This window comes from Megalobrama amblycephala, linkage group LG9, assembly GCF_018812025.1.
Source record: "Megalobrama amblycephala isolate DHTTF-2021 linkage group LG9, ASM1881202v1, whole genome shotgun sequence".
Classification (NCBI taxonomy): domain Eukaryota; kingdom Metazoa; phylum Chordata; class Actinopteri; order Cypriniformes; family Xenocyprididae; genus Megalobrama; species Megalobrama amblycephala.
In genome coordinates, this window is record NC_063052.1 from 9,528,567 (window position 1) to 9,540,655 (window position 12,089).

Here is a 12,089-nt window from a genome sequence, read left to right on the forward strand (position 1 = left end):
TAATTAATTTGAATTTTAAAATGACATTTAATTAAAATGTACAATTACAAACTATCTAAAATTAATATTTTCCCACCATCGGAGCAATGTGGAAGTCTCTCTTTCTGCCACAGAATAAAAAAATAAAGGTAATTGCGACTTTTTGTCTCACTCTGTGAGATTCTGATTTTACTTCTCATAATCAAAAATTTATGTCTTACACTCAGTTGTAAGTTTATAACACACAATTCTGACTTTATTTCTTACAGTTCAGAGATTGCGATTTTAAGTTAACATCTCACAATTCAGACTTTTTTTCTTGGAATTATGAGTTAACATAACAAAACATAACAAAGCCAGAATTGTGGCATAAAAAGTTGCATTTACCTTTTTTAATTTTTTATTTCAGGGCAGAAATTCAAGCTTTGAATCGAATTGATTTCTAAAGCCAATTTTTGATTTAGAAATCAAGTTCGGTTAAATTATTTACTCTACCACAATAATAAATAATAAATAATAAATAATCTATATAAATAATCTAAATTTGAACATTTTTCCAGCAATATAATATAATATTATATTATATTATATTATATTATATTATATTATATTATATTATATTATATTATATTATATTATATTATATTATATTATATTATATTATATTATATTATATTATATTATATTATATTATATTATATTATATTACTATTGATAATTTCTTTGCTTTTTTAACAGCGACTTTCCAATATATTGTATGCTCAGCTAATGTAGCTTTTCTAACATCACTTTTCAATTTTCAATCAGATACATTTGTGCTTGTAGGTTTGATGGAGCAAAGTATTATGGACCACTTAACATGGAATGCTTAAAACCTGCTTTTTGAATAACCCTCTGAAATTTTTCAGGACTTGAGCTGCTTTCCCATCCAGAATATCCAGAATGAAACCATGATCTTTGCGAGTTGTGATGTAAAATGAAACTGCAGCAGACCATATCAGTGCAAATGCCATAACCTTGACCTTAACGCTGCTTTAACATAGACGCTGTTTCAACTGTCACAATGTATTAAACTAACTCCAGTAACCAGCGTCAAAACTGTATAATGTTTGACTCACTATTATAGATACACTCGTTTTTATTCAACTCTCGTTTACCTCTCATAGGTTACATAGAGGAAGCTTGTATCATCCCGTGCCCATCCGACTGTAAGCTCAGCGAGTGGTCAAACTGGTCCCGTTGCAGCAAGTCCTGCGGCAGTGGAGTCAAAGTACGGTCCAAGTGGCTTCGGGAGAAACCTTATAATGGTGGCAGGCCCTGCCCCAAACTGGACCATGTTAATCAGGTATGCAGGGACCCTGTTATATTTTTTTAATGAATACTGTATGTGCTTGTCTTGTTTTAATGATTCATTACCAGAGTGCTGTAAATGTTTGATCAAAGGACCAAACGGAATAGCATGTTTCTTTAATGAACAGCAATGAGGTTTACTAATATGTTCATATAATCATGGGATATTGTTTGTGCATCATAGCTTTAGATCATAAAATATTTCTAGGCTGAAACTGTGAATTAACATAATCAAATGGTATTGGAAGTGGCTAATATATGGCATCTCTGTTTTTCACATTCCCTCTTTCATCTTCTCTTTCTCTTATCATGGCGCTAATCCTGCAACAGGCTCAGGTAAAAAAAAAATTTTTAAATGATTGATAATGCTGCACACCTGATTAACCAGTTATTTTTTGAATGATAATTTTTGCATCATAATAATTTTTTGATCAATTACTAATCTTAGATTAATAAAGATCTTGATGAATGTATGACTTTGAGGCCCAAGGGTATAGGAATTATCTTAAAAGTGGCAGGACACATTATAACCCTGATTAGTTTGGCTCATTAATATATTAAGTAGGTGATGTAACTGAAAGGAAAATGTGCACTTCTTTTGAATGCAAATGTTTTTATAGTATGTATTAATGTTAATTTCAATATTTTAATCAGAATAAGTTAATTTTAGATTATTAATTTATATTAGGTGATTTATTATGGTACCGTTCGAAAATGTGTTGTTGGTCAGATGTTTTTTAAAGAAGTGTCTTATGCTCACAAAGCATTTCTATTAAAAGAAAAAAAATCTTACTGACCCCAAACTTTTGCAGTGTATGAGCAGTTTTTAACCATAATATATTTATAAATTAACAGTAACCTAAATTAATAAAAGCCATAAATATCTGTTAGTTCATTGTTAGTTCATGATGACTAAAGAATTAACTAATGTTGATTGAATTAAACCTTATTGTAAATTCTTTCCAATAAAGCTTTTAAATAAAACCCCAATAGTTGGTGAACAGTCACAGAAAAACTGGTGTTATAATGCCCACCTGAAAGCTCTGTGGTGTCTCCTCAGGTGTATGAAGTGGTACCATGTCTGAGCGACTGCAGTCAGTATGTCTGGGTGGCTGAGCCGTGGAGTGTCTGGAAAGTCAGCAATGTTGATCTGAAAGAGAACTGTGGGGAAGGTGTACAGACGAGGAAAGTTAGGTATGACTGAACAACAACAGCAGCATGAGCAACATTATTATTAGAAATGCAACTTTTTAGAAAGTCCTGCTAAGTTCATGATAGTCCTAACAGATGTTTCATTTCATGAAGGTGCATGCAAAACACTGTTGATGGACCTTCAGACCCTGTAGAAGACTATCTCTGTGATCCAGAGGAGATGCCTCTTGGAGCCAGAGAGAGCAAGCTGCCCTGTCCCGATGATTGCGTTCTGACTGACTGGGGCTCTTGGAGTCGATGCCCACTGGTGAGAGGAGACATTGATCAGGAGCATGTCTAATTTTTCATAAAAATCTGCTGATTTGCAAAACAGCCTAATATTACCTAATTTGATGATAATGAAACTTTTTGATGATTTGATGAAGCTTTCCATCATGTGCAGTTTTATATTTTAACAAAATAAGCATGATTTTTCACATTTTATATCATTTGAAAAATCATTCTAATTTTGTGAAAAAAAAATGTACATCTGTAATCAGCTTTAATGCACTTATTAAAATAACTGTAAATGTCTTAAAGGGCACCTATTATGCCCCTTTTTACAAGATGTAATATTGGTCTTGGGTGTCCCCAGAATGTATTTGTGAAGTTTTAGCACAAAATACCCCACAGTTAATTTATTATAACCATTTGAAAATGTCATTTTTGGGGCCTGTTTTAAAAAGAGCTGTTTTGGTGTGTACCACCTTAAATATAAATGAGTTGCATATCCCCGCCCTGCCTTTGGATGAGGGCGTAACTTGCATACCTATGGCAATAAACAGTCGTTAGAAGCAGAATGGCTGAGAGTGAGAGACCCGCTGTTTTGTATGGCATTCAGCCGTACATGTTTGAACCGGAATCAGACCCAGATGATGAAGAGACTCCGGCAGAAGAAACACAATTGAGGATGGAGCAGGACGTCTCTGAATGGTTATTTGATACATTTATGTACTTATAGAGTTTTAATCGCGCCCCCTTTGCAATTATGGATGTGCAACACACACACACACACACACACACACACTGTGATAACGTTCGCGCAATTTTTTGAAACTACAAACACAAATACTGTGATAACGTTTGCTAAGTAAACATACACAGTTTTTAATACAATATCTTTAAAAAAAATATATATATATACGTGTGAATACACACTATACAAACCAGGTTTAAATTATATACACAGACATTCTACGACGACGACAACAACTTTAGACGCATTTGTTATTGAATTGGCTGACATCGACTGAAATGACTATTTGCTCAAAAAACATTAAATACACTTACTTCTTCTGGAGGTGACGTTGGATCGCGAACAGTAGGCAACGATCCACACTTGAGGATTAACTTTGAAGCAAGACCTGCTTTGAATTGACCCTCGTTCTCAAAACAGTCAGTCAAAAAATGATTCGTGCAAACATAAACGTATTTTGGAATTTTGAGTGGCGCCTTTCCTTCGTAAATAAAATCCATCCACTGCGTTTTCAGTGGCTCTGATGTCGGAAGTAAGTGAAAACTACTATGTTCATTATTACATCCCACAACAGAACACTTATGTTTCTTAGGAGACATTACCGGCTGTCGTTGAAACAATGGAGGATGGTTGACAGATCACCGAGGGCGGGGTCTATGCCAAAACCAGATTGTCAATCAAACCACGTGGGTGGGGCTTAGCGCAATTCTTCGTCACAGTGAGAGCAATCTTAGAACAGGGCGTTCTGAGACAGTGCTTATGAATTATTGAGATTGTAAAAAAACCACTGGGTGGATTTTTCTCATTCTAGGGTGGTTTTGCTCACACACTGCCAACACACATTTATGGTCAAACACCATGTAAAAGTGAACTTTGCATAATAGGTGCCCTTTAAGTTTCAAAAAAGAAAGCACAAAATAAGTATTCATGTTATATTTAATTTAAAATCTGCAAAGGAATGGAAAAATATGTGTAAATACTCTTTACATAAACACAAGAATTGAGTTTAAATCTTGCAATTGCGAGAAAAAAATCAGAATTGTGAGATTGCAATTACCTTTTTTATGTTATTATTTACTGGCGGAAACAAGCTTCCATATAAAACACCCACAAATGTAACATAAAACATTTGGGTCATGTCATTATCTTAGTAATTCTAACCTTTAAATCAGCATTAGTCATACAATAATATCATACATGTGAAAATCAGCTGAGAATTAAACAAATAGTTGTAACCTGGCTAAGAGGAAGATATGAATCATGTCTCTGTGGCAGTTTTTCTGCTGATTAAGGGATAATACAAGACTTCTTCACCTTACAAATGGTTGTCAAAAGCAAAAATGCTACAAAATGCACATATTTTGAGTGTGATGTGCTAGAGCAAAACAGGCACTATTTTTGAAATCTGCTTCCCAAAATGAGTTAGAGACAAGTATTGGATTTCATTCAGCAAATGTAAATGTGATGCAGGGTGGTGTAATTATTTGGCCCAAGCTTAAGATTCCTCGCTGCATGGTGTGTATGATGAAGCTGAGCTCAACACTTTTCAATGCACACACCCCTAAAAGCCCAACCTTTGTCTGATAAGTTAAATGCATGCTGATTGGCCATGCTGGAGCCCTTTTCCACCTATTTCCCATCTCCTGTCGTGTAGGATTAGAGATGCAGCATGTTCTTTAGAGCAGCAAAACACCAATGCAACATTTTTTGGTCAGCTGTGCACCAGCGGTCAGTAAATACAAGGCAAAATAAGAAATCCGAGAATGTTTTTTTGTGTATGGCGGGGGTTGGTCGCTCGGAGCGCTTACATGAAATCGTTTGCAGTGGCGTATAAGTGTGTATAGGCATTATTGAGGATTCTCTCGGGGGGAGGGTTACTCATGTCTGTCTCAGTGTGATTCCCAGGCACGCTGCCACCAAACTGCAAGGGTAGCTAATTGCCATGGATACTGAGACTATCCCTGCGGTTAAAATGCGGGAAGGCTTAAAACATCTTACACGTGACATCTGAGAGGAATTTATTTCCCTCAGAAATAGTAAGGAAAATGTGAAATGGAAATTAATCCGCTGCACATATGCTGAATATTTCAAAATGTCCTCTCTTTTGTCCAGTTGATTGTTTTGTTGTTGTTGTTGTTTATTGATCATTATTTGTTCATTGAAAGTTTTGGTTTTTTTGAAGCCATGCAATGTGAACAGTACAAGGCAGAGGACCGCCAGCCCTATACGTCAGCCTGGTGAAGGGAAACTGTGTCCTTCGACTACAGAGAAAGAAACATGCACTCTGAACACCAACTGCTTCCATTACTCCTATAATATCACAGGTAAATATTGACATCATCTTATCTAGAACATTTACTAGCTACCAGATCCAAGCAAAGATTAAGCAATAACTCTGATTTGATTTGCTGATTATGGCTATTCAACTATAATAAGGCCTCTTAACCTTCATATTCTGTTCAGGTTCATTTTAATAGAAGAAATAATTAAGTGTCAGTTTGAATGCTCTTGACATTTACTAATACTGAATATGAAGTAATTTCAACATAATATCAGGAATTTTTTATTTATTTATTTTTTGCTCAAATAGTAACATTTGCATGGCGCTCAGAACACCAAGGTCGCGGTCTGAATCCCAGGGAATGCATGAAATGATAAAATAAATACCTTTAATGCAATTTAAATCCCTTTGGATAAAATCATTTGGCAAAGGCATACATGTAATGCTTCTACTTTAAAATATTCTTATTTTAATAGAATAAAATATAAATAAAATAGGCAAATATAAATAAAGAAAACATTTTATTTCATTTTTTTCTCTATGAATAATTTTGTTGTTATTATTTTATACTACTTTTGATTGGGATCTTAGAGGTCCAGTGTTATTTTAGTATTACATATATACTATTTATTAATATTTTTAATGATCTTTTTTATATATTTTCAGTTTTAATTTTAGAGCAAGTTTTAGTCATTTATTTTTAAATTTTATTTCTTTTTTCTTTTTAATATTTTATTTCAGTTTTAGTAATTTTAATGATTCAACATAAACTTATTTTATTTTAATTTCAGTCGACATTAACCATTTTTCTTTTTTTTTTTTTTAAGTTTTTCCATCTAATATTATTTCAACTTTATTGCAATTAATGACATCATGCAAGCGCATGTTATCACTTTAAGAAAATCAATGAAAAAAAATAAAATAAAATTTCCGATGACTGTACTATATACAAAAAAAATAAAATAATGCTGAAAATAATGCTGTATGAACCATTTATGTTAAATATGGTCTGAAAAGTCATTTGGAATGAGGTTTGGACATTTGAGTCTGGAAAAGTATGACATTTTGAAATGGAAAATGTGTAGGATCTCTGTAGTTAACAAAAGAATTGGTGGTTTAACTTTAAAAAGTAAGTTACCTGGTTGCCTTAAAATTTTGAGTTCATTGAATTTAAAAATTTGAGTTAATACAATGAAGGTGATTGGTTTAATCAACAGAAACTCAAAATATTATGTTATCTGAACCACATTAATTATTAAAGTTGATTTGACAAAAGAAAAAATGTTGTGATAGCAACAGGTATGAAACATTAAACAATGTGATGTATTTTCACATAATAAAGAGAAAGAGGTTGATTTGAAATAACTGATTTCCCATCCAGACTGGAGCACGTGTCAGCTGAGTGAGCGAGCAGTGTGCGGGGTTGGATTCAAGACACGCATGCTGGACTGCGTTCGCAGCGATGGCAAGTCTGTGGACCTGAAGTTTTGCGAGGAGGTACTTTTCTGTTCACAAGACATTGTTTACAAGTGATGCTTCTGTTGAAAATCCACCTGAAAAAAATTAATCTCTGTTCTTTTAGCTTGGTCTCGAGAAAAAATGGCAGATGAATGCTTCCTGTGTGGTCGAGTGCCCTGTCAACTGCCAGCTGTCTGATTGGTCGTCTTGGTCTGAATGTTCTCACACCTGTGGTCTTGCAGGTAGGCCAACACTTTAAACTGAAGGCCTTGATTTTGAAGTTGGATATGTTCCAGAACACGCTAAAAAAAAATCACAGTTTTTGTGATGATATTAAATTTGCATGGCTTGGTTAATTCACACTCTCAGCAGTCTAACAGTCTGTTTCAGACAAAATCAAAAGCCCCAGGAGGGTCTTTGGGTCCTGTGGTCCAAAACGTTAGTCTTTGATGTGAGCTAACATGACTGGTTCCTCAAATAGCAGGTTTTAGGGAATTATACTGAGCTCTCCGCTGTCTCAGAATTACCAAAGCGTTGGCTGAAACCACAAAAAATTTATGGTGTGAGAACAATTGTGTTATTGCCCTGAAACAGCATTTGAGAGGAGGATAATGATGTCCTTGAGTGTAATTCCATCTGCTCTGACGATTGATTAGGGGCCCATTATGTTTGTGTGCTTGGGGCCTAAGAGACCATTCCACTACACATGGTCTTTGAGAGTCAGTGACCAGCAAGAGCAAACCACTATATGAAACCTGTGCTGGCTTAGTTCATTGTAGCATCTTTAATCTGTCCTCAGGCTGGAGGATTTCCACAAAGATAAAGAATCAGTAGGTGATCTGTAGCCTTTCACAGAAAGAGAGCAGTCCTCGCACATATTGATTGAAAAAATGACTATTTTTATACTGGAATTTACATTTTTGGGAATAATTTGACTTAAAGGTGCCCTAGATTCAAAAATGTAATTTACCTCGGCATAGTTAAATAACAAGAGTTCAGTACATGGAAAAGACATACAGTGAGTCTCAAACTCCATTGTTTCCTCCTTCTTATATAAATCTCATTTGTTTAAAAGACCTCCGAAGAACAGGCGAATCTCAACATAACACTGACTGTTATGTAACAGTTGGGGTGTACGCCCCCAATATTTGCATATGCCAGCCCATGTTCCCAACATTATGAAAGGCATTAGACAAGGGCAGAACGTCTGGATGTGCACAGCTGAATCAACAGACTAGGTAAGCAAGCAAGGATAATAGCAAAAAATGGCAGATGGAGCAATAATAACTGACATGATCCATGATTACATGATAATTTTAGTGATATTTGTAAATTGTCTTTCTAAATGTTTCGTTAGCATGTTGCTAATGTACTGTTAAATGTGGTTAAAGTTACCATCGTTTATTACTGTATTCACGGAAACAAGAGCCGTCACTATTTTCATTTTTAAACACTTGCAGTCTGTATAATTCATAAACACAACTTCATTCTTTATAAATCTCTCCAACAGTGTAGCATTAGCCGTTAGCCACGGAGCATAGCCTCAAATTCATTCAGAATCAATGTAAACATCAAAATAAACACTGTACTTACGCGATTAGACATGCTGCATGATGAACACTTTGTAAAGATCCATTTTGAGGGTTATATTAACTGTGTGAACTTATTTTATGTTGTTTAAGGCAAGCGCGAGCTCTTGGGGCGTGGAGCACGAGAATTAAAGGGCCACACACCCTGAATCAGATCATTTCTAATTATGCCCCAAAATAGGCAGTTAAAAAAATGAATTAAAAAAGATCTATGGGGTATTTTGAGCTGAAACTTCACAGACACATTCAGGGGACACCTTAGACTTATATTACATCTTTTAAAAAAAAGTTCTAGGGCACCTTTAAGCGATTTGACTAAATATGTCATATTGTCACTGTCATGCGGAAACCTTGTATGTCCAAAAAAGCTACTTTTCAGGAAATGGAAAAAAAATTTAAAAAAAATTTACAAGTCCCCCTGTAGTCAACAATTTTATCCCTTAAAACTCATCTTTGATCACCAAAATCACCAAAATTTAAATGTTTCTTATGAAAAAAAAAGTCTTCATGCCTTAAAATAGCTTGAATGTAACTTTACACCCTTGCTTCATTTAGTATACGCTGATCAATGAATATGCTAATTAGCCCCTAATTAGGAGCTCAGTGTTGCGAATGTTACACAAACCATGTTCCCGTTCACCGTCTCAGTCTGCCTTCTGAAAATCAGCATCCTTATAAACGCTTTGAACAGCTCAGAATATCAGTGGAGAAAGGCATGTAGTTTATCATAATATCGTAATACACATCATAGACCCGCTATATTGCTAAATGTACCCGTTTTTTCAAATCAACAGAAAAAAATACTGGGATAACCTGGCTTCTCTTGAGACTCCCTTGCTTCAGAGTGGTCATAGTTAATGATATGCTGAAGCCTGCCGGCACGTTGACGTGATTGGTTACAAGGTAGTTTGTGACGTAAGAAACGCCAACAATTTCAAACCACGTTTCTGAGACTTTTTTCACTGCAGTTTTAAGGAGAAAATACAGAAAGCCGCCTTTCAGACAGCATGTGATCACAAATTCAGTTGTCTTTAGCGGATTATTGTGCTTGAATGTTCAAAAATATGTAAAAATGCACGTCCTGGCAAGTATCCATGAAAAAACAGTCGGTTATGTCTTATAGGATGTGTTCCAATTTATTGGATCCATGCAGCTCTTAAAGTGACAGCAGCCTAATAACCATGTTGCTGTTTGTGTGATTAATGTTAATCAAACAAAAAAGAAAAGAAAAGAGAAAATCACCCACTGCTTGACTGAATAACTTTAATATATTTATTAAGAATCAGTGTATAGTTAATTTATAGAGTGAAGACTTCTGTTTTTTATACATTTGATTATGTAATTTCTCAATTGAATGCTGTTGTTAAATGCACCTACTGTAGCCTACCAGAAAAATGTAAAGCACTATGTATTATATTTGTATCTTTCTTATATTGTATTTGTCATATTGTTTTTAATTTGCATATTTGCTTATTTTAAATAAGATAAAATTAAATAACCAGATTGTGATATAAAATTACATTAAAATAATATTAATAATAAATAAGATTTTGGTCATTTTGGTATTATTGGTATAATTATCATTCACACCACATGACTTTGATTTGGTAGCCATTTTTACATTTTTATTTTAAAATAAGATGTATTTTTTATATATTATATTAATATTAATAAGCTTTTTCACATAATAATAGATTATGCCAAACTACTTTGTTTTTTGTTTTGTTTTGTTTTTTTGTTTTTACTTTATTCTCCAAAATGTATTAATATTAATCAACATAGAAAGGCATATTCTAGTCTTTATATTAAGGAATTGTTGTTTTTTTTTTTTTTTTTTTTTTTTTTTTTTATGTAAGCTGGACATTAATATTCCTGGTCAATATTGACGCATGAAATCAGGCATGAATTTATGTATTTGTTTTTGTCAGTAAAGGTAAATTAAAGTGTCAAGTGCGACATACAGTATCTAACAGTAGTTCAAAGCAAATTAAAACTCAGTTGTGAGTGGAGCCATGAGCTAAAGAGCTTTCACTGACTGTCCTGTGACTCACTGCTTATGCTGTTTGCCCTAAACCTGGCGTCTCGGCCACCAGTGGAGACAGGAAGAGATGAAAAGCATGAGAGAGAGAACTGAGAAAATGAGCGATCCCTACAGCTAAAAACTCTCACAAAGGCACACAAGCACTTGTGTATGTATGGTTTTCCCAACTGAACCCAACATATAAAAAGAGGATGCAAGGCGCTGAGAGTTGATTTGGTTTGTGGCTGCTGGAAAGCAGGGAGCTTCAGAGAGGATTCTCCGCAGGGATGGTCCATCACGGAAAGCTGTGGTGAAGATGAATTGCATCTGGTACAACTAGCTTCAGGGCAGAGTGTCAGCCGGGGACTGGGCTGTGATCATGTTTAACATTACGAAGTGCCTAGCCATGCCCTTCGAGGTTGTGTGCATCCAGCATTTTTCAAGATAAAACTAACTGCAAAGAAGTTAGTATTAGACACAGTCTTACCCAACCTCAGCCCAGAGTCACTTCTTCTAGGCCTGATGACCTTTTAGCACCACTTTTGGTGCTAAAAAGAAAATCTTACCAACCTTAAATCCCATTCACGAAGAATGATGATTATGGGTTAGGATTAGATCAATGATCAACAGTCTTTATTTAGGGTTTAGAAGTGGTATCATACTGATTCTTTTGCTCTATAAAATCATGTTTTTAGGAAAAAAAAATACATCAATACCTTTAAGTGCATGATAGGATCATCTAGTAATTTCAATAATACACATTTGAATTTTGCTATTAAGTTGTGTTACCACCTGCCATGCAAAATAATGGCTCTTGTGAAATAAGGGTGTGGAGTTTTATCACAAATGTTCCGTGAGTGCCACTCTTAAACAGCAGGATGCATTCTGTCTGAAAGAGTCTACACTCCATTTCTCTCCATCCCTCTCTTCAGCCCTCTGGAATCGATTTAAGAAAATCAAGAAGGGGAGAGATGAATATTCAGAGTGGTTTCAGGGCCTGGAATTAGGCTTGAAAAATGCCTGGCAGATTAAGTTATACACAGTAGGGAAGGAACATTACTACACAGAAAAAAAGTCTTTCAGGTCACATATCATTTTTGGCTTTCCATTGGAGAGGGATTGAGTTACCTGAGATTAGTGTGTGTAACATAAGATGATTCACTTACAGTAAAAGCCTTTATTTCATACGAGGAGTCACTTTCTTGAGGTTAAAGCACAAGATGAATATGATCTTCGTCAGCAAGC

The 12,089-nt window shown here is 34.8% G+C and overlaps 1 protein-coding gene across 1 annotated transcript in view; it reads left to right on the forward strand.

Annotated features, from left to right (window-relative positions):
• Positions 1–12,089, forward strand: part of thsd7aa (thrombospondin, type I, domain containing 7Aa) — a 138,885-nt gene that overhangs the window by 101,622 nt on the left and 25,174 nt on the right. Inside the window, 6 exon segments of the mRNA XM_048201520.1 lie at positions 1,146–1,325; positions 2,385–2,523; positions 2,635–2,788; positions 5,679–5,820; positions 7,159–7,274; positions 7,360–7,477. Coding sequence (XP_048057477.1) covers positions 1,146–1,325; positions 2,385–2,523; positions 2,635–2,788; positions 5,679–5,820; positions 7,159–7,274; positions 7,360–7,477 — 849 coding nt within the window.